We start from the raw sequence: 27780 nt of genomic DNA, 5'->3' as shown, positions 1-27780 counted from the left end.
AATGTACTTTGCCTGCCAATAAGATTGTTACCCCTGCATTTTTTCTGTGTTCCTGTCATGTGGAGAACTGTTTCCATCCTTTTACTTTCAGTCCATGAATTTCTTTTTGAGTTAGGCATGTTTCTTGTATATAGTGTATTGCTGGATTTTGCTTTTTTTCTTTAATTGCTTTAATGTGTACATGATACATACTCACAAAATTTATACAGCTTATGCCATACCAAAACTGGCACATTACATACATACAACACTTTGGCACTTAACCTGAAATGTCAGGAAAATCCTTATAAAAAGATAAGGTTCTGTTACACGTAATCTGTGCTGAAGTCATAAGCATCATCCTCTTTAGTCTTTTCTTCTAAGATAATAAAAGATCTTGTAGATGGTTCACCTGGTATAGATTCCTCTGGCAGTGCCTCACTTGTCTCTTCTACAGGGGACATGTCTGAGATCCTTTCCTTATCTTCACTGTTCCCACTTTCCTCCTGTTTCCCCTGTTGCCTCAGTTTTGGCAATTCAGGTATGTCTTTTTCCTCCATTATTCCATTTTTCAGGCCTGGAATACCAGAAAAGTATGCTATTGGCTGAAGAAGTGCCCTAGATGGCTTGTATGTTGTGTGCTTTGTTCTTTTCCAGGTCTTTCAGATTAAAGCCCCTTTTCATGTCTGCCACAATATTCTCATTAAAATGTGGAGGAGGAGTCCAGAGTGTAGGTGGTTGGCAATAGTAACCCTGTCCACTCAGACCACAGCAATTTGGCAGCATGTTCACCATTTGGACTTACACCTTTTTGGTGCAGATCTCTTCTTTGAGCACGATTAGTAAAAAATTCCAGAGAATTCTTGTAGTCTGGGACGTTGTATTTTAGAACTACCTGTCTAGCATCAGCCTGGGACAGGATGGCACTGGCATCCTCCAATGGCTTTACTATCTCAATACTTGCTGGACTCTGCAGAGCAAATGCAGTGGAGGAGTTAAGTGTTGACACAATAAAACATGGACTATCTATGATTGTGATCTGTTCGCCCAAGGGAACAACCTTCATGCTCTTTGTAAGCCCCATGGATATACCAACATTACATGTTCATTCTTGTTTTAAACTATTAATGATGCTGCTTTTCCCCACATTTGGGAAAACAGTCACTCCAACCTGCTTTTTTTGGATAGGCTTGCCCAAAGTCTCTTGAAAACCTCCAAGAAGTTTCAAAAGGCCCTCTTTGTCAAAGCAGACTTTACATTTGAATGAAACAGCTTTCTTCTTTACCTTGATTATCTTCCCTTTATCCTTAGGATTTGTAAAGACTTTGAAAACCACTGTTGGCAATTCTTTCATCAAATAATTGATCCAATTCTCCAAATTCTCCTTTGGTACCAGATCTGATTTATTTAATACGAGTACCAGCTTTTTATGTCCACTCTAGACAATCACCTCTTCTACCTGATACAACCAAGAGGATCTCTGGCATCCCATACCTCTAGCAAAATATCTGAGGCCTCAATCACCTAGATTATGGTACCTTTTTAAGTTCCTGACAATGTATTGTCTTCGGATTCTGTTTGCTCAGCTTGGCTTTCTTAGGTTTGCTTTGTCCAAATTTCTCCACAGATTCAACATTAGATGGCTCATCAGCAGGATTAGTTTCAAATTTTCTTTTCCGGTCTTGTTCCTTCTGCCAATTAAGTTTCTGCTGCTGTTTTAATTCTTCAAGCTGCTGTTTTCTTAGCTCAGCTTCCCAAAGAAGAGCCTCCTTAAAGGGAGCACTGATTGTAATTCCCGGGTCCTTCCTAGGCTTCTTGTGACCCCGTTTTTTGGCCTCCTTCCTCAATTTTCAGTGGTGTTCTCAAACTTGGCAACTTCATGCTGGCTGTGGAAACAGTAGACGCAACACGAGCAGCAGGGACAAGGTGACTCTGCTGGCACCACGTGTGAACTGAGGCCTCGGATGACCGCCATGTACTCCTGGATTTTGCTTCTTAATCCATTCTGTCAGTCTATTTCTTTTGATTGGTGAATTGAGGCCATTACCATTGAGAGTTATAATTGATAGATATTGACTCATCCTTGTCATGATGTTTTACTATTGTTGGCTCTTTTAGTTCTTGTTTTTTCCCCCTTTCCCTTTAGTTTCTTACATTGGCTGGTGGCTTCCCTCTGTTGGGCATCATGGAGTTGTGACCTTCATTGTCTTTTTCTAGGATGTTGCTTAGACTTGTTTGGAGTGCTGGTTTGGTGTTCATGAAATTTCTCAGGTGTTCTTTGTTGTGGAAGAATCTAATTTCCCCATCGATTTTTGAAAGATAATTTTGCAGGATACAACAGTCTAGGTTCGAAGTTATTTTCTTTTAGGGCTTGAAATACCTCACTCCAGGCTCTCCTTCATTTGAGGGTTTGTGTTGAGAAGTCTGCCATGATTCTGTTGAGCTTTCCTTTGTAGGTGATTTGTTTCTTTTCTCTAACTGCTTGTAGGATTTTGTTCTTCTGTTGGGTTTCTGGGATCTTGACTATTGTATGTCTAGGTGTAGATTTTTTTTTTTTGATCACGGCTAGTTGGAGTTCTATATGCCTCACTTATCTGTATGTCCAATTTTCCACCTCTGTCTGGGAAGTTTTATTACTTCTGTGAACATTTTTTTTTAATGTCAATTGTACTTTCTCCTGTTTTTTTGTGGAGTCCTATCAGTCTTATGCTATTCTTCTTTGCATCATCTAGCAGCTGCTGGATTGATTGCTTGTGGTCTCTTACTATTTTTAAGAAATCTGTTTCCATGGTCCTTAACTCCAATCCTGTCTTCTTTATCTCATATTCTATCTTCAGATTCCCATAATCTGCTCTGCATGCTTTCAATGGAATTTTAAATCTCCTGAATATCTTTTTGAATCTGTTTCATGGATTCCATTTCTTTCTTATGTTGGGAGATCATGGTTTCCATTTCTTTCTTATGCTGGGTATTCATGGCTTCCAGCATGTTTCTGATCTCATCTTTTTTTTTTTTTATCTGTTTCTGTTCTAGAGCCTCTAATCATGTCTTTAACTCTGCTCACCATCTCTGTAGTTATCTGGGAAATTGTTTCTGTTCTGAATTTTTCTAGAGCCTCATTCATCTGTTTTGTTACTTTCTGTTTTATCAGTTCAGAGTGTCCATGTGGTTGATTATTAGACTTTTCCACCTTGTTTCTCCCAGAATTTGCCTTTTGTGGGGTCACAGTCTGAGTTTGTGCCCTACTTAAATTTCTTCTTATTTTGTTACTGTCCTTGGTTTAGTTCCTGGGTTGATACTTTGAAGTTCTTTATTGTAAGTATCTTTGTTGATTTATTTAGAGCACTTATGGAATGGTTGCCTCTCAGAGGTGTCTTCCAGATAGAGCTTGTCTTTAGATTTTGAGTCTCTAGTGGCTCTGAGGCTGAAGCTCAGCAGCCAGCAACCCTGGAGTCCTCCCTTTCCCCAGCAGGCAGTCTTCCCTGGGCATCCAGGGGCAGCACCACCAAAGAACAGGGAATCGCTCCAGCCACCAGCTGGGGAATCTCCTACTTTGTATATATTTTAATTGGTTTTCTGTTTCTGTTTTTCATGTATTTAGCTGGCAAGAAAACTTCTCAATGAGTTTGATCTTTAACCATTAAAGAGATGATCACAAGGCTGCTATTGGAGCAGTTAACATTTTGTTCTTGAAATTAAACATTCAAACTAGTAAAGAGCTAAAGTGTTAACATACAAATAAACTCTCCATCACTAAAACGTAACCTTTTGTGAGACTTCTATGGGGATGTAAATTCAGGATTTGAGGTTTTTCTGTCATGGTCTCTTTGTACTCCAGAAAGTGAGAAAGAATGTCCATTTTCTTTCTCTTTAGTATGTATTTAGAAACACTCCATAGAATTTCATTTTTGGAAAGGATAAAAATGCGTCCCATTTAATTTTGATGTATTAAGGATAAAGAAATAAAGTCCAAAGAATTGCTTGACTTCAAGCCTGTCTTGTGACCATTTTCTCTCAAGGACTGTAACAGTACCTGCATTATAGAAATGGATTAATGAATGATTATTAAATAAAAGATTGATAGATAATATGCTCAACTCATAAACTTCATGAGAAAGTAGGTACTAATAAATTTAAAATTGTGTTATAAGAAAAATTTGTAATTTTAGAAAGATGTTTTTAAAACTTATTTAAACCTTGTTAGCTCTCAACCAGGTGCTTTGAATATTTTATTTCTGGTAAGTAAGCCCTGGCCTTGCTCTTGATGCAGTGCCCCTTTTGTCTTTTTATGCATATTCATAAACTTGCTCAGAGAGGATAAGTAGCTTGACCAAAGCCAGACAACTAGTAAGTGCCACACGTAGGGAATTGACTCCATTCTTACAAATTCTAAAAATCAATGCTTTTTTCCCATATAAGGGGTGGCAGATGTGTGCTGTGAGTTCCAAATCTCTCCTCTATTTAATTATAATAATTTTTCTGTGGAATCCAGATGTGGCCTCAGAGTACATACGTGTCCATCTCTGGGGTTATCATCTTTATTGCACTCTGTGAATGGTAACCTCTAGAGTTGTACAGTGCAAAAACTATGTAACAATATATAGCAGTTTTGTTTTCATGTTGCTACTTCTGCATAATAAGAGTTTGTATACAAGTCAGTTTTGTGTATCTCCTCAATCCAAACTCAAGCAAATAGCAGATCCAGTGATTGTCACATAGTGTACTAAAATATTTATCGTTCACATTGACATATGCTACTAATTACATTAAAAATGTAGAAGATACACAGACTGGTATTTGACTGGTAAATCTTTATAGATACAATCAAAATTGGGTTCCTAATCTGTTGGTTAGTTCACAGCTGTCATTAGACATTTTGTTTGTGTCTTTCAAAAGAATAAAGTGAAGTATCAATTAAAGGCAATACATAAAGTTGGTGAGGAAGTGGGGAGGGGGTGGATGAAAGAGACAGCTTAACTGTGTCTAATGAGATTATTTCTGAGTTACCACTGGCTTTTGCTTTAAGAGTCCAGCAAGCTGGAAGCTAATTATACCTTAATAACTAAGGATGCATGTAAATTTTGCCTTTGAAACATGTGATGAAACCTTCTACTTAAAACAGCCCATTTCCAGCTGACATTTTAACAAATTTCATGCTTAATTTTCTGTATTCCTAAGGATTCACCACTAAGTCTTACTGCAGCCCTTTAATAAATCTATTGTCTTTTTTGAACTGAGAAATTACTTTTAAAAGATCCCACTGAAAAATGAGAAATTTTCAAATGAGCATTGCTTTCGTAACTCAGTTTTTCTTTTTCTTTTAGGTGGTTATAGTTATTTCAAAATTGGTATCAGTATCAGGGATACTGAAGCCAGATGTGATTGTCAGGTTAATTTTTAAAGGTCATGTTCAAATCCTACTTCAGTGGGTAACTAAAAATAATTTCTCCAAACAACATGACTATTGGCACTTAATTTTACCTTGATATTTAATCTTAAGGCTTTAAAACTATTATCAATAAGAGACTACATGGGCAATCATTAATTCTGCTTGATGAATTTCTTTCCCTATTGGTATAAAGTGGAAATAAATTTAAAAAGACTCTTTACTCAGTGATTTTAGCAAGTCTGTTATTTAATGTTTTTCTTCATGAACTTGAATATTGAACATAATTTGGGTAAACGAAAATAATGTCTTTAAAAAATTTTTTTTCACACACAGGGTATCATGCAAGATGTTCAATTACTTGTCATGCCCCAAGGATTTATTGCCCAGTGCCCAGATCTTAATCGCAGTAAGTCTATTAGTTTTTGCACTGATATGATAAAAAGTGTGTTTCTTGCTTAATTTTGTCCAGAATGTCATATTGAAATTGGAGTACACATATAATTGTTGTCAGTTTAGACTTAACCATATTGAATCCCTTATGAATAAAACTTGACTAATGTCATGGTTTGTAATCCTAGCCTGTCCAACTTGCAATGACTTCCATGGACTTGTGCAGAAAATCATGGAGCTGCAGGATATTTTAGCCAAAACATCAGCCAAGGTAAAAGCTACTGAGAAATGTAGTGAAGGAGTAAAAACTCCTTGAGGTTTCCAACAGTTCCTCATATAAACATGGATTTTCATCTTTGAGGCATTCCTTAAACTGTAACAGTTTGCTATGACTGAATCTAAATCCTTGCCCAAGGGAAAGGCTTATAAATGTTTAAACCCTAGGCATGTATTCAACAAATGATTCAGTAAATCAGGAACGAAGCAGATTACTTGTTTTATCCACTGCTAACTACAAGATTTATTGTTTAGTTTTGTTTTATTATTATTCATTCCCAGTTAGATTTTCATTACAAGCAAAGAAGTAGGAAGGCTAAAAAATATGGACACTATAATTGTATCATGGGAATGATTCCTCAAATGCTTTCTACCACTTTGTTACTATTGTAGGTTTAGTCACTATGTCTTGAGCATTTGTCAGGTTTACTGACAATTTCACCAAATTTAAAATTTTACATTGTGGTTATGGATTATATGGAGGGTGTGTCATATCATGTATGATTTATTACACCATACAAATTCGAAATTTTATTATTTCCCTTGAGTAAACATATTTATGAAATTAAACATATCTTTAAAATGGAAAATGCTTCTCTGCATTGTGGTTGAAACTATTTTGAACTAGCCTCCAATTTTTGCTTTATAAATTATGCCTTTTGTTTTAAAGGCAGGGAGCAAATTTTTCACAAAAGGCAGAAAGGTAAATCCTTTGTTTAATTAAAGGCTTAAGTATGTTTATAGCAAGTGGTTGATGGGCACAGCCATCACTACTGCTGTACACTTTAAAAATTAGATGCCTACTGGAGCTTTTTGCCTTTCTGTGTTGCTGGATTGGTGAACAATGTGTACTCCTCTTTTGTGCTACAGCTGTCTCGAGCTGAACAGCGAATGAATAGACTGGATCAGTGCTATTGTGAGAGAACTTGCACCATGAAGGGAACCACCTACCGAGAATTAGAGTCCTGGACAGACGGCTGTAAGAACTGCACATGCTTGGTATGGCTTCCGTTTGTGTTCAGACAAAGGGAGCTCAGATAACCCCCACTCTTTAAAAATTTATTAAAACAATGTAATCATGAAAATTTCAAGACCCATTTCCTCAAGATGCAACACTAGGTGCCAGCAAATTTGGTCATATCTAAAGAATCGTGTGTTGCATTATTAAAAACACATTCTGGGTGGTAAAGATGATTATGGTTTAGAGATGCTATAAAGTTTAAGTTTATCAGTAAACACATGAAGTTAGCATTTTAAATTAGGTTAGTAAGGTGATTCCCAAAGGATTCTCTCCTATAGTGCTTAATGTTTCTAGGGATTTTCCTTTCATGTTTTTATGAAATGCATTTTAATGAAACTAAATCATGTACAACATTAAATAGTGCATTCAGATTGAGCAATATAAACAAATAATTGAGTTTAAATGAATGAGCAAATCTTTAATAGTTTACTACTACTACAGTGGAATACATATTACAGAATATAAAAATGATTTTTGTCTAATTGCTCACTAATAAAGTAGAATATTTCAGTGTATGATTATTCTAAAACTGTGGGTTCATTTTCAAAGAAAAAGTTCAAAATGAGCTTGGTTTTGAACTTTTAAATCCATGTGAATTAATTTGGTTAAAAATCCATTTTTTTTTCTGGAAAAAAGTTGGAATGAATTGAATTTCCCTTTTAAAAATTTCCCCATGTTTATCCAAGTTATTCAAAAGCAGAATGTTCTGTGTTAGAAACAATCAAACTAGTAAAGTAGTTCAGAAATAATTGATGTGGGGTTTTTTTTTAGCAACATAGTATGTTCAACCAAAATTATAACACTTTACAAGCAGTAATGCCTTCTTAAATTGTTAGATGAGGACTGAAAATTCAGTTGAGTAAAATATAGAGTGTGGTGTAGTGAAATCAGTAAGACAACTAGGAAAGACTGAGCGGCCAGCTCCTGTGTGGAGTTTGTGAACTCCTTTGCTGAGTGCCAGCACTCCCTTCCCTTGTGTGAGTAACTTGTCCAAGCTTAAATGTCATCTGCAGATTCTAGATCTTCAGACTGATACTTCCAGGTGGGCAGTAGCTATTCTAGAAATTTCCTGGTTTGTTGCTGTTCAATTTGTGATTAATCTGGGGTCAATTTGGTACCTTGTGATTAATCTAGAGATCATTGGTTGCTCTCGGCCTGCTGTTCCTGTTCGATGGTGTCCTTTTCTCTACCTATGTCTTTATCCACTCTCCTACAGAAGATAAGGACTATAGATCAGTTAGGATCAGTTGCTGGATAGAAGATGGAAACCAATCACCAACTGTATTATAACCCAATTTGTATTACCATAAGTCTCTATATTACGTATATTGCTGTATAGTAGCTAAAGAAAGTTATGACATTTTATGTGAAGAGTTTGAAATTTAAAAAAGGGATTTAAAGGGCCAGGGATTTAGCTCAGTGTTTCTGGTGCCTGCCTTGCAAGCACAAGGTTCTGAGTTCGATCCCTGGTACAAAAAAAAAAAAAAAGAATAAAGAAAAGAGATTTAAAAATTATTGAAGATTACCAATTTTATACTTGGAAATTCTTTAAATATTGTTTGCTTTTTAGAATGGAACCATCCAGTGTGAAACTCTGATCTGTCCAATTCCTGACTGCCCGCTTAAATCAGCTCCTGCATATGTGGATGGCAAGTGCTGTAAGGAGTGCAGATGTGAGCATAACTTTTATGATGCATACTTTTTTTGGAAAAAACTAAATCTTTGTATTAATAAGTATGTAGCCCATTGATTTAATCTGAGGAAGCTACATAGCTTTTAGAGATGATGTACATGGGAAGAATGCTTTTTTTATTTTTGTTTTCCACTTTAAAATGCTATTCTTATATTCTAGTAGGACAATTATTTTTCTTGGAAAAATCTATTCCATATAGAAATGTTAATAGGAAGGATTGTAAAAAACACTTACTGAAAAGCATTTAGCCTATTATACTACTTAATATAAGGATCTCCTAAATAGAAAAAGAATGCTCACACTCAGCCACAGTAACCAAGGACAGTCATAGTAAAAGTGACCCTCAACAGCAGATAATACACTGCTCTCTTAGCCCAAATAAAATAACTCCATATTATTATGGGATTGTTGTATGTGTACATGAACCGTAGCTATATTCAGAAATAAAAGGCTCATACTGCTGTGGGAGGGAGTTCTTCTGCCTTTTGTCATATTTCATATACAGTTCACTTCTGATGTCAGGAAATGCTTAGAATCATCTGTAGCTATTCTCAGATAATTTCTAGATCATTCAGTGACACAAATCAGTTCATCTATGTTACTTATAAAGACTTCACTTAAATTATTGTTTAAAAAAGCACTTAAAATATTTTACTTTTTTTGTCCAAAGGAATATGAAAAAAAAAAAGCAAAAAACAAAGAAAGAGACAGGAGAAGGGAGGAGGAGGCGGAGGAGTAGCATGTGGTGGCGCAAGAAGGGGGAGAGGGACCTAACAACTGGTTCTGCTAGGGTTTTATGTTTGTTTTCTTTAACCTTATTCTTGCTTACACAGTATGCTTTCCTACTGCTGGTGAGAGTAACAAATTATCAGAGAAAAATCAGGATACTGCTTTGTAGTACATTGATTTAATTCCCTTGGGAGCTCATTTATATTTAATTGTATTAGACTTTACATTGAAGCCAGCCCATTGTATGAAACTCTGTTAGCCTAACCAAGTAGATTTGGAGGAACCAGGAAGGTTGGGATATTTGTTACACATCTCATAGGTAACTTCTTTAGTGAGTAGTAATCTAAGCTTTTATTTGAACTTCTCTGATAATTAGAAGCTAAAGGTTATGTTCTGCTGTTGTCTTTACAGTTGTTTGTAGGTAGGACGAATGACTATATATAAAATTTTACAGCACAACAGTAACAGAAATCATAACCTTTGTTTTAGTTTCTTTTCTCTCATAATTCTATGTTGTTATCAGTGAATATGACAGATTTGCATTAAGTGATGTCAGTTTTGTTAGATAAAGGCTGATTGAAATAACGGACCATGGTGATGGCTGCATAGTCAGAAGTGGTGAATTTCAGTTCTGATTTTACCATTTGTCTCTGTTACAGCAGAAAACTGCCTATTAAATCATACTAATACTTCAAATCTTTCCAACAAGCATGCAGTTAGACTTAATGAAATGTTAAAATATTTTGAGATTCATTGAATGCAGAGTGTTTCTGCTAAATTTTGGTGTTAGTGATGGAAAATTGCCTATGTTTGCCTCATATATAAAATAGTAAGAGCTAAGAATGCTGGAATTAATGAGTGAGGAGATTATAACATCACTGATTTTTAAAAAATCTCAAATTTATTTGGTTCTATCACTTTATGTGGCTAAAACATAATAAAGTAGTTGTCTTTTTTGGTTATATTCAATGATATATCATGGACATACAGGATTTATGTCTGTTTGTTGCTTTTAGTTTTAATGAATTTAACGTCTTAGTAGAGCTGTGAGATATTTCAGTAAACACTTATAAATTTTTTATATAGGAAATAAATATCTCACATAGCAAATACTTAGTAGAAATTATTTGAGGAGTCTCTACAAAGCACAATTTAAAAAGGAGCAACTAACAATATTTTAGTAAATTTGTTGCTGAAAAGTTCTGTACAAGACAGATAGCACTTAAAAAATAAGTCTAAACAGTCATCCCCTGACTGGCTTTCTGAGGAAGCATAATTTTCTTTATGTTTACAATGGAGAAACCAATAGTTACACACATCCACCATGCTTCTATTGGTATATATCTGTTCCATTTGAGGAAAGATAGTCTAATTCCTTCTGTTAATTCTTAGCACCATTTCATAATTTAGGAGAGTTTAATTTTATCAGAGTAGAAGTTAACTTCTAAGGTGTTGGACCCTTTAACGCATGAACACACTAGCTCCTGCACTCATTCTCTCTTTGAAACTCTTTTGATTAATTGCCTTTCTAATGACATAGAATTTATAAAATATATCCTTCAGTGAAGACTGTTTAAAGAGATTAATTATTTCTTGTTTCTAAGGTCCCTGGAGGGTAAAACACATCCCCTAACTTCTCAGTGTTACTCTGTCAGACTGAAATGAACCTAACAAGCATGTGCACATGGTCACTTTTCAGTGTTCTTCATTCAGTTCTTTCAGGCTTGCTTCACCAGAGTTGTTTGCACAATTATGAGCAGACCTATTTTGTAGGCTCCTTTCTATTTTCACTCAGTAACTTCAGCTGCAACCCTTTATCTGAATATAAACACTGATGAACAGCAAGACATTTGTGGTTCTGGAAAAGAAGTCAGAGAGAACGAAGCCTTTCCCTTTTCTTTATTTGAATATACATAAGGAGTAGTGGGAGGAAGAGCTTCACTTTTCCTGCTTCTACCATTCAGCTGCTGACATGCAGTTAAACCCAGGATAAAATTCAAAGTCAAGAATGCAAATACCAAATCTTTAAGATAATAATAATCACAACGACAGCAAAGTTGTATCACTTCTGCAGGTGAGAAGGCACATTTTTTTGGTTCTCATTTGATCTCTGTAACTCTATAGGTAGATTATTGCTTTCATCTTCCTAATAAGAGGACTCCATGATTGGTCCAGGAACACATAATTCCTTAGAGGTCCCACAGAAGTTCCATCTGAAATTGTGGTGCTTTCTAGCCTACTTCTTTTAGAATTACTCTACATGAAGGCCATGTGCAGTTCTAGATGAGTCTAAGCAGAATGTCATGTACACTGAATTTGCTTTTGTCACGCGTCTTCTCTAGTCAACCACTACTGGGTCTATGTCCTGTATCTCAGTCTTGGTCTCTCAACCAGCACAGTGAAATGCAGTATCAGAAATTCAAGATTCCCTTATAAAATGTAAAGTATAAATGTTTGGAGTGACTTCTACTCTGAAATAGGATAAGGTCAAGATAATTACAGCATATAAAATTTCGGATTAAAAAAAGAATAATTTTAGAAAACACTTACGTTCTGTGAATAGAAAGTTATTGAAAGCAACAGAAATTAGAAAACATTTTAAAGCATTCAGTGATTTCCTTTATTTTCTTTCAGTGGATTGTAGATTAAGGCTTATACACAGAGCTCAGTTTCACAGAAAGACTGGTTCATGAAAACAGGGAATTTGAAGAGAATCTGACTGATACCTTTTACAGAAGATTATGCAAGGAAGAAGAGAAGGAGGAGGAAGAGGAGGAAGGAGACAAATTTCTGCTCCATTACTAGAGGAGAATGTGATGTGAATATGATCATCATAATTAGTTGATGCTTGCCTGGTAGTAATAGTTTAAGTGGCATTTTCTCGTAGAGGCCAGATTTATTTGAATATATTAAAACCATTCTTTTGATTGAACAACATCAGTTTCAGCACATAATATAGACTACACTTTAATATGCTCTGTGGGGATTAGACATCATATTATTTTAAAATTAATTTTAAAAGCCCTGTCTATTTATATTAAAAGGACTTCTAATAATGTGTTTGGATATTACGTAGTTATGTCTGTGGGCTACAAGTCAGGTTTTTGGGGTTTGAATTCTGGCTCTACAACTTATTAGCTGGGCATCTTTGCTCAAATCACTTAACCCCTCACAGCTTCTGTTTTCTCATTTATAATGTCAAGATAATTATATCTACTTGCAGTTTGTGTGAAGATTAAATAAATAATAGATTTAAAGGCTTAGAAAAATATTAGCTATTATTGTTTTCATTCAAAGGGCTATTCATGTTTTTATTGATAATATATAAAATAGTCAAATAATCTCATTGGGTCATAGGTCTTTATTTTTATTAGTACATGTTTACAGTAAATAATGCTTACATGCCATGTGTGGAGTTAGTACGTGTAATTCCTTTTTCATCCCTTTTCCCTTCCATCCCTCCATCTCTTGATCCCCTTCCCATTTGAGAAAAGTCTATTTCCCTATTAGCTATCTTTTATTTTGCTCATTATTTATAATTTGTGTTTCTCATATATAAGAGAAACCATATAATATTAAAGCTTGTGTGTTGAATTTATTTTACTTAACATTATGGTATCAAGATTTAGCCATTTTCCTACAAATGATTCAAGTTTCTTTTTTATGGCAGAGTAGTACTCCATTGTGTATAAATAACACTTTTTGTTTTAGCGTTTCATCTGTTGATGGACATATAGGCTGTTTCCAAGATTTGGCTATTATGAATTGTGCTGCTATAAGCATGTTTATGCATATATCAATTAAAACTACACAGGACCTCATGAGATCTTTGAAACAGGACTTTGCTTTGGAGGAATTAGTATTTCATTATCCCATTTCATGGAAGAATGATAAAACCAGGGAAGTTAAATGTGACTTTACTAAGATCAAATAGTATTACTGATACTGATTTCTGATACACAGTATTAGTTTCCTAAGGCTTTCTCTTCCTCAGCAATTTGGGTATGTCTTGATGAAGGCTGACATTCAGAATGATTTCTCATATGTTATGCACTGTTTTTGTGTGTTAGGCTTCTTTCCCTCATAATCACATTTGTGAGATTCATACACATTTTGTTGCAGATCAAGTATGTAGATTTAGGTCATTTATACCTGTTACACCATTTTGATCTAGATGCTTATCATTCACTTATTGAGGTGTATATTTTGTTTGGATTGAGATTATGCAATTTAGTGAAGTCTCCCATTGAAGGTCATTTAAATGGTTTACAGATTTTGGCCATATGAATAGTTCTAAAAACATTTTTATATATTTTTTGTTCTTATGTATGCATGAATTTCTGTACATGTAAGTATATACCTTAGAGTGGAGTTGTTCCATTACAGGATAAAGCTTTTTTTATTTTGTGTGAAAACCACATTGCTAAATAGTTTTCCTAAGTGGTTATACTAGTTTATAATCTCACCAACAGTGTGTAGTGTTCAGTTATTCCAGACCCTCATGAACACTTGGCATTTTTGATCTTTTTAATTTTAGCCATTCTGATAAATGATGTTGGCACATGGTATTGTATTGTATTTTGAATTTGTATTTCCCAGATGACTAATTAAGATGAGCATCTTTTCACATACAATTATGCATTGCTTAATGACTGACTCATGTTCGGAGACATGCATCATTAAGTGATTTTATCATTTTGTGAACATCATAGTGTACTTACATAAACCTATGTGGTGCGAACATCATAGTGTACTTACATAAACCTTCTATTTTCCTAAGCTATGTTGTATTTAAATATGGTATGGCTTATTGCTCTTAGGGCCAAGGTGAATAAAACAACACAAGATTCAATCAAGAATATGAGAAAATGAGTCAAGAGATGGGCTAAACATAAAATGCGTGAACCTGCTGCTGGTATAACATAACATACTGTTTAACAGTAAACATTTTTTAAATAAAAAGAAGTAGTGTACTATAAAATGATGATAAAATATAGTGTAGTAAATATCTAAACTGGTAACATAGTTTTTAATCATAATAAAGTATTAGGTACTTATACATAATTATATGCCTTCTATTTTATAAGACTGACAGTGCAATAGGTTTGCTTACATCAGTGTCACCACAAACTGGCAAGTAACATTTTGAACTATGACATCATGACAACTACACCATCACTAGGTGATAGGAATTGTTTAGAGACAACCTCTATCATATTTGTAGTTTGTCATTGATTTCACTGTTATTATGCTGTACGTGGGTGTATTTATGGGCTGCTTTCATTAACTTTATTTTTCTTAAGAACTTAGCCTCAACACAGAATTCTTTATTTTGTTCAAAACAGCACAGTAAAAACATCAACAATACATAAACCTATATATAAAATAGAGAATATCTCTAATTTTTTCCTTTGTATGGTAGCACACCAGTATATGCAAGAGAAAGTACTGTTGAGGGGCCAAAGGGAAAAGTGATTTAGGCAGTGACCTAGTTACCAGTCATTAACCTTCAAAGACAAGGTAAATCCCAATTTTAGTTGGAAAAGCAGTATTAAAAGAGTTTGTATGAAGCTGAGATTTGTGTATTTTATTCTGCATTCCTGGTCATTTCATCCACAGCCTGACTTCTTAGTCATGATTCTTTGCCTCTGGAGTGGTACTAAAAAGTACAGGGAATGGCTATCCAACATCAAATTTACATCTGAAAAACGCAATAGAAATGACAAAGCTTAGAAAAAAGTGTGCTGGATTTCAGAAGTATTTAGTAATTTTTAAGAAAGCTTACCATGAACACTTCCAAAAACAACAGGATTTACAACATCCTGTGCAAAAGAGTATACATCTGCTCAGGCCATTAGTCAAAATCTGCTTAGTAATTTGTTTCTCACATACCCTTTCATCTCAGGATAATCAAGTCAGTAATCATCTGATTTCTTCTTTACCTAATGATCTGTTGTTAGCCTACCTTTAATAACGAAAGGAAAAAAACAGGGACATGTTTTAAGTCAGCTAGTTCTCCTTGGTCTCATGATTTCTATTGTTCATTAACTTTAAATAACAGAAAATAAAAGCAAATATTATTATATATATGTTTTTTCAATGAACAATTTTTTTGCTTTTCACAAGAAATGATAGTTTGAGAGGTTTAATTCTTTTATTTGCATATTAATATGGATGACAAAATGAATAGTGAAGTAAGGCAGAGTTTAAATGATAGCCACTCAAGTATTTGGGGATTTTAACAAAAGTTATGATAAACTAATAAAACTGAGTTGGAGACTTCTGAACATGTCTTCATGACTTTTAACAAAAATCAGTTAATGTAATTTATCAAGAAACTCTGTTCTTTAAAAAAAGGGGAAATATAAATTATATAACTTATTTAGGTTAATTTGAAAAAGAAAATAATTTTAGAGCAAAATAACCAATAAACATAGCTGTCTCTACAAGGATAGTAGAAGCATAGAAAGTACCTAGTATATGCCCAAGGCTCTCATGCATGAACATAATCATAAATTAGTGGGCATTATAGAGACGCAAGGGGCTATATGACCAGAATGCCAATAGAGAGAGGGGGGGATTATGCAGTAACGAAAAAGGCAGAAAAAGCAATCAAAAGAAATGTATTTTTCTATGTAGTAGATGGAATACTTTTAAAATGTTTCTTGAAATTCAGTGGTCTTTAAAGAATATTATGTAACTGTTATGATTTGGGTCTCAGTGTCCCTCCAAAGCCTCATTCAGTCAGAGGTAGCTAAATCTGGAATGTGTGATGCTGGGATTAAGGAGGTGTGGTTACTAAACCACTAAAGCTGAGTGAGTGGTTTAGCACTGCCCTAATCCCTGTAGTCTGGATGGGATAAAAGAGGCAGAAAGACATCATGAAAGTCTCTTGTTGCCTTTGCTGCCCTGTGCATGACACGTTGTTTCTGCTGTCATGCCTGTTTGTCATCTCTGTCTTGGAGTTGGCCAATTATGGACTGAAACCTCTATGAACTATACACCAAATAAACCCCTTCCCCTTTGACTTTGGATTCAGGTATTTTGTCTCGGCAACTAGAGAAAAGTAACTAACACAGTAAACAAAAACACTGACAAAAACAGTGAAATGAATTGAAAGCTAATAGTATTACTGTTAATCATGTGTACAATCTTGTCTGAATTCAGTCTTTCTCATTAAGTTGTTTAATTCAGTATTTAAAATAATAGGGGATAAATCATAGAATTCACACTTTTTTCTTACTCTATGTGTATGTATGGTAAAATGGGCAAGTACACTTGTATATTACTTTATGATAATGAGCTTATTTATGATGAGGAGTATTTTCACTAAAGACAAATAGCTAAGTGTTTTATTGAAGAGAGATTTCATCAAGATAATCCTGTAGGTTTCCCCAACACTATCATGAATTTTATGCTTATATTTTAAAAATCTGTTCAAAAAGGCAATTGGCATACTGCTTCCTTTTAAATATTATAAAAACTGATAAATGCCAAATCAGTGGAAAAAATACTGAACTGGCAATATATTAATAAACAAGGAGTCAAACGGAACACATGCCGAATCAGCCCGCTGCAGACAGGCAGGTCTGTGCATGCCCTACTGAGGTCCTGAGTTGCGCAGAAGATGCCAAACCACCCCACTGCAGACAGGCAGGTCTACCCACACCCTACCGAGGTCCCCAGTGGCGTGGAACACACGCTGAATCAGCCCGCTGCAGACAGGCAGGTCTGTGCACGCCTTACCGAGGTCCTGAGTCGCATGGAAGACACCGAATCACCCCGCTGCAGACAGGCAGCCACCTGATTCCACACTACAAAGACACAGAGGACACCAGACCACCAGACCAAGGTACTGAGTCCCACTGTTCCCGGCCCAGAGGTAGGGGCTTCTGAGCTGGCGTCCCACTGCTCCTGGTCCAGAGGAAGGGGCTTCCCGGTCACCATAACTCCCGCTGCTCCCAGCGCAGAGGAAAGGGCTTTTGGGCCACCTTCTGTCCCACTGCTCCTGGCCCAGAGGAAGGGGCTTCTGGGACACCATCCCACTGCTCCTGGTCCAGAGGAAGGGGTCTCCCGGCCATCATCCCTCAGGCTGCTCCCAGCCCGCAGGAAAGGGCTTTTGGGTCACCATCCCTACCTCTGCTCCTGGCCCCTGTCCCACCTCACCCAGCTCAGAGGAGGTAATCTGTGCAGGCGCTAACAGCCCCCCGCCCCAGTAGAAATGAGAAAACACATAAATAAATCTCAAAACCAGACTTCCAGATCACCTACAGCAACCCCAAAGGGAAATGAGATGGAACACTCTGATACTCAACCACCTGGACCCACTGAACTGGCAACAAAAGGGGATCTGGAAAAAATGAAATCAGAAATAGTTTCTCAGATAACAGGAGAAATTGGGCCCCTAGTGCAAGACATGATTAATAAATCTAGAGAGGAGCTGAGGAGCATGATGGAATCCCAACATAAGAAACAAATATAATCCATAAAACAGATGCAAATAGATTTCCAGGAGATGAAAAACTCCATTGAAAGTCTACACAGCAGAATGAGCCAATGTGAGGACCGAATTTCAGATATAGAAGATAAGATTGCAATTAGTGACCAGGAAAAGAAAAATTGCTTCAAAATTATAAGGGAACATGAGAAATCAATCCAGTAGCTGCTAGATGATGCAAAGAAGAATAACCTAAGACTGATTGGGCTCAATGAAGAAACAGCAGAGAGTGGAGATGACATAAAAAATCAATTCACAGAAATAATGGCAGAAAACTTCCCAAGCAGGGGAAAAGAGATTGACATACAGATAAGTGAGGCATATAGGACTCTAAATAGCCTTGATCAAAAAAAATCTACACATAGGCATATAATTGTTAAGATTCCAGAAACTCAACAGAAGAACAAAGTTGTCCAAGCAGTCAGAGAAAAGAAAGAAATCACATACAAAGGAAAGCCCATCAGAATCACAGCAGACTTCTCAACACAATCATCAAGGCAAGAAGAGCTTGGAGTGACATATTCCAAGTCCTAAAAGAACACAGCCTCCAACCCAGATTGATGTACCCCACAAAACCATCTTTCAAAATGGATGGAGAAATAAGATACTTTCATGACAAAGATCACCTTAAGAACTTCGTGAATACCAAACCAGCACTCCAAAGAATTGTACACAATATCCTAGGAACAGACATTGAGGATCACAACCCCAGGAAGCAAAGCAGAATGAACCCATCTGGCATGACAAGAAATTAAATGTAAAGGGAGAAAACCCAACAAAAAGAAAAAGTCATGGTAATGACAAGTCAATACGTTTCAGTTATAACCATCAACATTAATGGTTTCAATTCACCAATCAAAAGAAATAGACTGGCAGAATGGGTCAAGAAGGAAAACCCAACAATATGCTGCATACAAGAAACACACTTAATTCAAAAGGAAACTCATAGACTGAAAGTTAAGGGTGGAAAACAATACTGCATGTGACAGGAACCCGAAAAAAAGCAGGAGTAGCTATCCTCTTGGCAGATCAAGTAGATTTCAAACCAATACTGATTAAGAGAGATGAAGGACACCACATCCTTGTAAAGGGAAGAATCCAAGAGGAAGAGATGACAATCATAAATATCTATGCACCAAACACTAGTGCACCCAACTATATAAAACAAATACTAACGGACATGTAAAGTCATATATGCACTAATACAATTGTAGTGGGGGACCTCAATACCACACTGTCACAAATAGATAGATCACCTAGACTAAAAATAAGTAATGAAATACTAGAACTCAATTGAACTCTTGAACAAATGAACTTAACAGATGTTTACAGAGTCTTCCACCCCACAAAATCAGAATACACATTCTTCTCAGCTGCACATGGGTCATTCTCCAAAATAGACCACATCCTCACACATAGAACATGTTTAAGTAAGTGCAAAGGAATTCAAGTTATCCCCTGTATATTATCAGACCATACTGAGATGAAATTGGAGATCCATAGCTAAAGAAACTCAAAAAATTTCATAAACACATGGAAATTGAACAACAGACTTCTGGATAACCAATGGGTCACAGAGGAAATTAAAGAAGAAATCAGACAGTTCCTTCAATTAAATGACAATGACAATACAACATATTGGAATCTATGGGACACAATGAAAGCAGTTGTACGAGGGAAATTCATAGCAGTGAATACACATATTAGGAAAACAGAACGAGCCCAATTAAACAACCTGATGCTGAACTTCAAGCTTCTAGAAAAAGAAGAGCAGGACAACCCCAGAGCTCATACAAGGGAGGAAATTATAAAGATCAGAAGAGAAATCAATGCAATGGAGACTAAGAGAACGATACAAAAAATCAGTGAAGCCAAGAGTTGGTTCTTTGAAAGAATCAACAAAATTGACAAACGTTTAGCCAACTTTCAGAAAAAGGAAAGAAAAGGCCCAAATTCATGCAATTAGGAATGAAAAGGGTGAAATTACCACAGACCCAGCAGAAATCCAGGGGATCATCAGTACCTACTTCCAGAACCTATACGCCAATGAGATGGACAGCACAGAAGAAATGGACAGATTCCTAGATACATATGAATTACCAAAGTTGAACAAAGAAGACCTAAAAATTCTGAACAACCCAATATCAACCAATGGAATTGAAAATGTAATTAAAAACTTATCAACTAAGAAAAGCCCGGGCCCTGATGGCTTCACTGCTGAATTCTACAAGACATTTAGAGAGGATCTGTTGCCACTACTGTTTAAACTCTTCAGTGAAATTGAAAGGGAAGCAATACTCCCAAATTCTTTCCTGGAAGCATGCATCACCTTGATCCCCAAAGCAGAGAAAGACCCAACTGAAAAAGAGAACTATTGGCCAATCTCACTAATGAACATAGATGCAAAAATCCTTAATAAGATACTGGCAAACAGAATGCAGAAGATCTTCATGAAGATCATACACTCTGATCAAGTGGGATTCACCCCAGGGATGCAGGGACGGTTCCATATATGAAAATCAATTAATGTAATCCACTATATCAATAGAACGAAGGACAAAAACCATGTGATTATCTCCATCGACGCAGAAAAAACATTTGACAAAATCCAACATGCATTTATGATAAAAAAACCCTACAAAAAATTGGACTAGATGGTCTCTACCTCAAACTGATAGAAGCCATCTATGAAAAACCAACAGCCAGTATCATACTAAATGTTCAGAAACTGAAATCCTTCACACTAAAATCAGGAACAAGACAAGGATGTCCACTATCACCACTCTTGTTCAATATAGTTCTGGAAACATTAGCCATGGAAATTAGACAAGAGAATAAATAAAAGGAATAAAGATAGGAAATGAAGAAGTCAAATGGTCATTATTTGCAGATGACGTGATACTCTATATAGAAGACCCCAAGAACTCCACCAAAAGTCTTCTAGACTTAATAACCAAATTCAGTCGAGTAGTTGGTTACAAGGTCAACACACACAAAAAAATAGCTTTCCTCTACACTAATGACAGACTCACTGAGAGAGAAATAGGGCAAATAATTCCTTTCATAATAGCATCCAAAAAACTGAAATACCTAGGAATCATCCTAATGAAAGAAATCAAAGACTTCTTCTTTGAGAACTATGGCACTCTGAAAAGAGAGATTGAAGATGATATCAGAAAATGGACAGACATCCCCTGCTCCTGGGTAGGAAGGATTGATATAGTGAAAATGGCCATACTTCCAAAACTGCTCTATAGATTCAATGCAATTCCAATTGAGATCCCAGCAGCATACTTCATGGACCTTGAGAAAACAATCCAAAAATTCATTTGGAAGAAAAAGAGACCCAGAATAGCAAAAGCAATTCTAGGTAACAGAGATATGGCAGGGGGTATCACAATCCACAACCTGCAACTCTACTACAAAGCTACTGTGATAAAAACAGCATGGTACTGGCAAAGAAACAGACTTGAGCACCAGTGGAACAGATTAGAAGATGCAGAAACAATACCCGACACACTCAGCCATCTCGTCTTCGACAAAGGAGCCAAACACCCTCACTGAGGGAAAGATAGCCTCTTCAATAAATAGTGCTGGAAAAATTGGGTTTCAACTTGCCAAAGATTAAAACTAGACCTATATCTCTCACCATGCACTAAACTAAAATCTAAATGGATTAAAGATCTAAACATTAAAATGGAAACCCTGAACCAGTTGGAACAGAGGTTAGGTAGAACCCTTGAAGACATCGGTGTAGGAAAAAATTTCATGAACAAAACCTCAGTTGCCTGTGAACTAGCACAAACAATCAACAAATGGGATGTCTTCTTATTGAAAAGCTTCTGCACAGCAAGAGAAACCACCATCAGTGTGAAGAGAAAACCCACAATGTGGGAAAAAATCTTCACCTGCTCTTCCTCAGACAAAGGTCTACTATCTCAAATCTATAAAGAACTTAAAAAGATCAGACCTCTGAAATTTAAAGACCCAATCCAAAAATGGGCATCTGAAATGAACAGACATTTCTCAGACAAAGAAGTAGAAATAGCAAAGAAATACAGGAAAAAACGTTCAACATCACTGGTCATTCGAGAGACGCAAATGAAAACAATGCCGAGATTCCACCTCACTCCAGAAAGAATGGCTGCTATCATGAAATCAACCAATAACAAATGCTGGCGGGGCTGTGGGGAAAGAGGAACCCTGCTCCAATGCTGGTTGGAGCGTAGACTGGTGCAAGCACTGTGGAAATCAGTATGGAGATACCTCAAAGAACTAGGACTGGAAGTCCCGTTTGACCCTGCTATTCCACTGCTGGGGATCTTCCCCAAAGATTTAAAAGAATCATACCACAGTGATATATGTGCGCCCTTGTTCATAGCAGCACAGTTTGTAATAGCTAAAACTTGGAAACAGCCCAAATGCCCATCAACTGGAGACTGGATAAAGAAAATGTGGTTTTTTAAAAATAAAATGGAGTACTACTCAGCCATAAAAAACGAGAAATTAGAGACATTTATAGCTAAGTGGATGCACATTGAGGCAATACTCTTAAATGTAATAAATAGGACCCACATGTATAAATACCGAATAGTTTCTCTGGTGTGAGAAACTGGAAGTGTAAATAAGGACTAAATGTATAATAGGTAATGTGAAATAGGAAGAAAAGAGGCAAAGGGGAAGGAAGTGGGAGGGCTACTGGAAAGGATAGAAGGGAATGGGATTAATATGAGAAAATGGAAAAATAGGAACAAAATCTTTGTAAATAGGGAGGACTGGAGGGGTTGAAGGGAGGACTGGGCAAGGGTGAAAAATAAGAACCAAGAGAGACTATGTAAAGGTGCAAATTTCCAATGATGAATGTCATTATATTGTATACCTAAAATGTACTAATTATTAGAATGAATAATCGATAATGTAAAATAGGAAGAAAAGGTCCAAAGGGGTAGGGGTAGTGGGAGGTGCAGGGGAAAGGAAAGAAAGGAAAGGAAAAAATGATGAGAAATAGAAAAAATGGAAATAAAGTCTTTGTAAATAGGGAAGGGTGGAGGGGGTGAAGGGAGGGCTAGGAATGGGGAAAAAATAAGAACCAAGAAGCATTATATAAAGGTACAATTCCCAATGAGAAATGTAATTGTGTTGTATACCTACAATGTACCAATAAAATGATTTAATACAAAAAAATAAACAAGAATAATTATAATTAACAGTATGTTCCTCAGATTAATTACCACAAGACACCACATGATATATTTTAATGATCTTTAGGAAAATGTAAATCTACTGTTAATTATCTGCTTTATAGCAGGGCTGGAGTGTCAGGAAAAGATAGTGTGGAATCACAGGGTGGTGATGGTATGGCAGGGACTGAGCTGCTATGTCTTGTATGCCAGTTCTGAATACTATGAATTGCTGAACTCTGTTATCTTCCTTCCTGATCTTACCGTGGTCATTTTAACATTTTAATTAAAAATAATGCATGGATAAAGAATGAGAAACTACAGACATTTATAGCTAAATGGATGCACATTGAGGCCATACTCTTCAGTGAAATAAATAGGACACACGTGTAAATACCGAATAGTTTCTCTGGTGTGAGAAACTGAAAGTGTAAATAAGGATTAAAAATGAGTAAAATGAATAATTGATAATGTGAAATAGGAAGAAAAGGTGCAAAGGGGTAGGGGAAATGGGAGGGTTAGGGGAAAGGAAAGAAGGGAAAGGAAAAATTATGAGAAAGGGAAAAAATGGAAACAAAGTCTTTGTAAATAGGGAAGAGTGGAGGGCGTGAAGGGAGGGCTAGGAATGGGGAAAAAATAAGAACCAAGATGCATCATGTAAAGGTACAAGTTCCCGATGATAAATGTAAATGTATTGTATAACTAAAATGTAACAATAAAAGAATTTAAGGACAAAAATTTAAAAAACAAAAACAACGCATGCATATAATAAATACTCAAACCATGCAGGATAAAACAGTAAAATTTTCTTTTTTCTCCCATCCTTAAACTTCTAGACCTTGTCCATCTCTCCAGATGATTTTTAATACATCCACTCACATATGACTGTGCAGGCTTTTTATTTTTGTATTTCAATTTATGTCATACATTTGCCTTTCTTTTTATTAATAATATATAATATATTGATGTTCCATATCAATCGAAATTGTTACATATTATTCCACTGCATGTTTTTGTTAATTTCTTTCTTCCAAAAAGTCATTTGGTTTCTTGCAATTTTTTTTGCTTTTCTGATGAGAAACAGTATTGCAGGATGTTACTAATACATGATCTTGATGCACTATATACAGCTTTGTCTATAGGGTAAGTTATTAAGGCAGATGTTGCTAGGTGAAAAACGTATGGCACTTTAAATGTTGCCTACTTTTGCTAAATCACTCTGTAAATACATGGTCCTGGATATTTTCTTCCTTTAGTAAGAAGCAGTAGGGGGCAGTGCTGAGAGAAACCGGAGAACAACAGTTTCCTGTCTCCCTGGATCTTTTGAAAGGACATTAGGGGGATTGTTTTCCTTTTTTCCCAAGCCTCCTTGAAAATACATGGAAGATCCTTTAAGGAGAGATGTCTGTGAAAGCCCAAACGTACTTGTTTTACTAACAGTATTGTCTGGTAAGCTTATGTGGAAGTATTATTAAAATTAATTGCTGTTCTGCATCTTCAATACATTCAAGGATGGCATAAAAATATATTGAATTAATGTTTTTTGAAATGAAAGTAGTTTTCCAGAAGACATAGCATGGGATACTTCTCTGTGATTCTGAGATATTATGTTGTGTCTATTTAATAATGTTTTATTTTAAACTAATGGAGAACATTCAGCCTCTGGTTCTTCATTCTGAATTGTAAATTTTTTTCATTATTAAAATCATCAAATAAATGTATTTTGTGAATTTTATTATTTTTCATGCCCCATTACATTTTCTCAAAAGAATTTCTCTGCCCATATAATGACATTGCTTAAATGGCCTAAAACTCTTTAGAAGAAAGCTTTATGCAAATCTGTCTGTAATAATAATTAAGTCAAGCTGTCTAGCACTGTTTCAGAGGACCAAAAGTGTGACATTTTAGGTGATTGGAAAGCTACTTCTCAATCTTAATAGTGCAATACTTTGAAACAAGTGAGATGATTTCAGATTTGTACCAAACTAAAGAGCAATAATCTAGACATCATTCATATGAGATTCAATTTAAGACAAAAAAAATACTTAGACAGAAAATGCAGCTTCTTATCTATAGTGTGGTAGGTAACTTTAAAAATTGAGCTTATTTTCTTCTCAATAGAGATCCCATGTAATGGCATTTTGAAATCAGATTAAAGAAAAATAAGATATATGCAATTTAAAGCATCTTAGAATTTTGGCAATTATCTGCAAAGTAGTAATTTAGATAGACGAATTTCATAATAATGTTGAATGGACATCATACTGTCCATTGAAGAATAAAGCCACAGTGTCCTGATCCCCAACAAACAGTGCAAGATAACCACTTAGCAGTACCAAACTTCCATAGGGTGCCTTGAATCCTGTATGTGGTTTCTGTTTTTCTGTACATGTTTACAGATTGTATAAAATTGGTATGGATTAAGAATTAAATGAGGAAAACATAGTGATATAAGCATATAGCATAAGGAAAGGATAGAGAATATCTTTCTTTTTTTAGTTTAAAGGTGGTTGCAAAGATTACAATTTAGGCATATTTCTTGTGATGTAGCAGCTATCCCCAGCTCCAAGTATTTAACTATAAAAGTACATACAAAATTACTTAAAAAATTCTTCCTGGAATTGGTGGTGGTAAGAATGGAGCTTCATCCAATTTAAGAACATGAAATTAGTAAACTACCCATCAGATGGCTGCTTTAGTCCGCTGCCATGGCACATTACATACTCTACCCACATTATGTTCACATTGTATATAGCTTTTACTTCTAAAATGCAGCAGGTCCTGTCCATACCCTTTTCACCTCAGTTGCTGGAATGTCTCTAATAGGGACCTGGGTACATGACCTCTAAGTTTGAATAAAGACATAGGGCCACACTAGGTTTTTAGGATTTGAGGCTCAGAGCTTGGAGTTAGAACGACTCCGAGTATAAAGTATAAAAAATTTTAGTTACATTGTAGGAATAAAATAATTTCTAGGCTCCCTGCATAATGTCCCTTTCTTATAAATATTCTTTAAACTTATAAAGAGATGCCATGCAAATACTGTGCAACATACTCAGCAACACAGGAAAGAGGATTTTAAATCCACATAGCACAATAGAAAATATATAGACACACCACTTATGATTTTCGTTGTGGGCAAGTGACCTCAATGGTCCATAACACATATACTGGTAATTTTGCTGAGACTTCAATTTTTATTGGATGAGCTATGTGGCCTGTGTGCAGGAGCACACTTCTTAGCTCAGGGTTCTCAAGTTTTAATGGGAATGCGAATCACCTGGGGATCTTGTTAAAATGAAAATTCTCATTTAGAGCTTCTGGGGTGGGGCCCAAGAGTTTGTATTTCTAAGCAGCTTTCAGATGATGCCAAAATTGCATGTGCATGGGGCATACTTTGATTAGCAAAGGGTTAGCCAGTGGGTGTGCTATCCTCGCCATCTGGAATCTCAGTGTAGCTTTTGTCCCTCCCTCTTTTTGATCTCAAGCATGCAGTAAGGTCTCTGGGTACATATCTTAGGGCTTATGTTTTAAGCAGAAATTATAGCAGTATTTTCTGAGTTAGAATGTAACATGAATCATCCCTCTTGCATCTCACAATGGCTCCCAGTTTACAGATGAAGAAAGTGAAGTTTATTTTGCTTACTTCAAAATAACCTAGATAGTAAAATGGCAGCACCACAATTTGAAAAGCTGCATAATTTTCATATGCTTCCTCATATGATGTGCAATATATAATGAAAGAAATTCAGAGTGAATGGAGAAATGAAAGTTTGTAATGTTCCGGAGACAGTAAGTATCATGTGTTCAGAGTATGCTGTGATTTGCTCCTCTGAAAATCAAGTTGAAGTTTAATTCCCATTGTGAAATATTAAGAGGATGGAAATTTAATGTGACTATGGTGTTTAGAGTTGCAGCCTTTGGGAAGTGATTAGGATTACATAATGTCATCAGAATGGAGCTTCCATGATTGAATCCTGGTAGTTTGAGAGAGAGTGAGAATGAGAGCAAAGGGGAGAGGGAGAGGGAGAACATATACCCATGCTGCTTTCTGTCACTTGTTGTGTGATGCCCTGTGCCATCTCATGACTGCCAGCAAGAAGGCCATCACTAGATGTGGCCCCTTGACCTGGACTACAGAATTTTGAACCAAAATAAATCTTGTTTCTGTACAACTTACCCAATCTGCACTATTGTGTTACTAGCAACAAAAAACAGGCTAATACTATAAAAATTGGCAGCAAAGAATGTGGCTGTTGCTAATAATAAATACTTGAAAATGTGAAGTAGCTTTGGAAATAGGTTATAGGGATAGGTTGGAAGAGTTTGGAGAAGCAGGTTAGAAAAAACCTAGAACATTGTAAGCAGAGTACTGTGGGTGATGCTGAAGAGGGCTCGGGACAAGGAGGGAAGCAGCTAGTCTCAGACAGAAACAAGCATGTGCACTCATGCTCCCAGCCTCTCACCTGCACAATCTTAAGGGACTCTGCCAGCAAGAAAAAATGAATGTAGGTCATCCAGTGTTTATTATTAAAATGAAATATGTCTCTTACAGGAAGAACAACTTTTTATTAATTTATAGTACCTTTTATGTAGGAACAGAAACTGTTGATTTTGCTAGCTCAG

The 27780-nt window shown here is 36.0% G+C and overlaps 1 protein-coding gene and 1 pseudogene across 4 annotated transcripts in view; one reads left to right on the top strand and one right to left on the bottom strand.

Moving 5' to 3' along the window:
- The window catches only part of Nell2 (neural EGFL like 2), a 586229-nt gene that overhangs the window by 264132 nt on the left and 294317 nt on the right, over nucleotides 1-27780 (top strand). For all 4 annotated transcript variants that reach the window (XM_087200079.1, XM_004863157.4, XM_004863159.4 and 1 more), the window contains 4 exons: nucleotides 5702-5774; nucleotides 5947-6029; nucleotides 6905-7033; nucleotides 8626-8728. In XM_087200079.1, the coding sequence (XP_087056205.1) occupies nucleotides 5702-5774; nucleotides 5947-6029; nucleotides 6905-7033; nucleotides 8626-8728 (388 nt within the window). The remainder of the gene's footprint in view (nucleotides 1-5701; nucleotides 5775-5946; nucleotides 6030-6904; nucleotides 7034-8625; nucleotides 8729-27780) is intronic.
- On the bottom strand, nucleotides 306-1954 carry LOC106010932 (guanine nucleotide-binding protein-like 3; annotated as a pseudogene).

The sequence above is a fragment of the Heterocephalus glaber genome, unplaced genomic scaffold, assembly GCF_053883595.1.
Source record: "Heterocephalus glaber isolate CG9 unplaced genomic scaffold, H.glaber_assembly_v1.0 deba00001733, whole genome shotgun sequence".
NCBI lineage: Eukaryota > Metazoa > Chordata > Mammalia > Rodentia > Bathyergidae > Heterocephalus > Heterocephalus glaber.
Note: the sequence above shows the minus strand (reverse complement) of the source record. Positions and strands in the feature narration are given on the sequence as shown.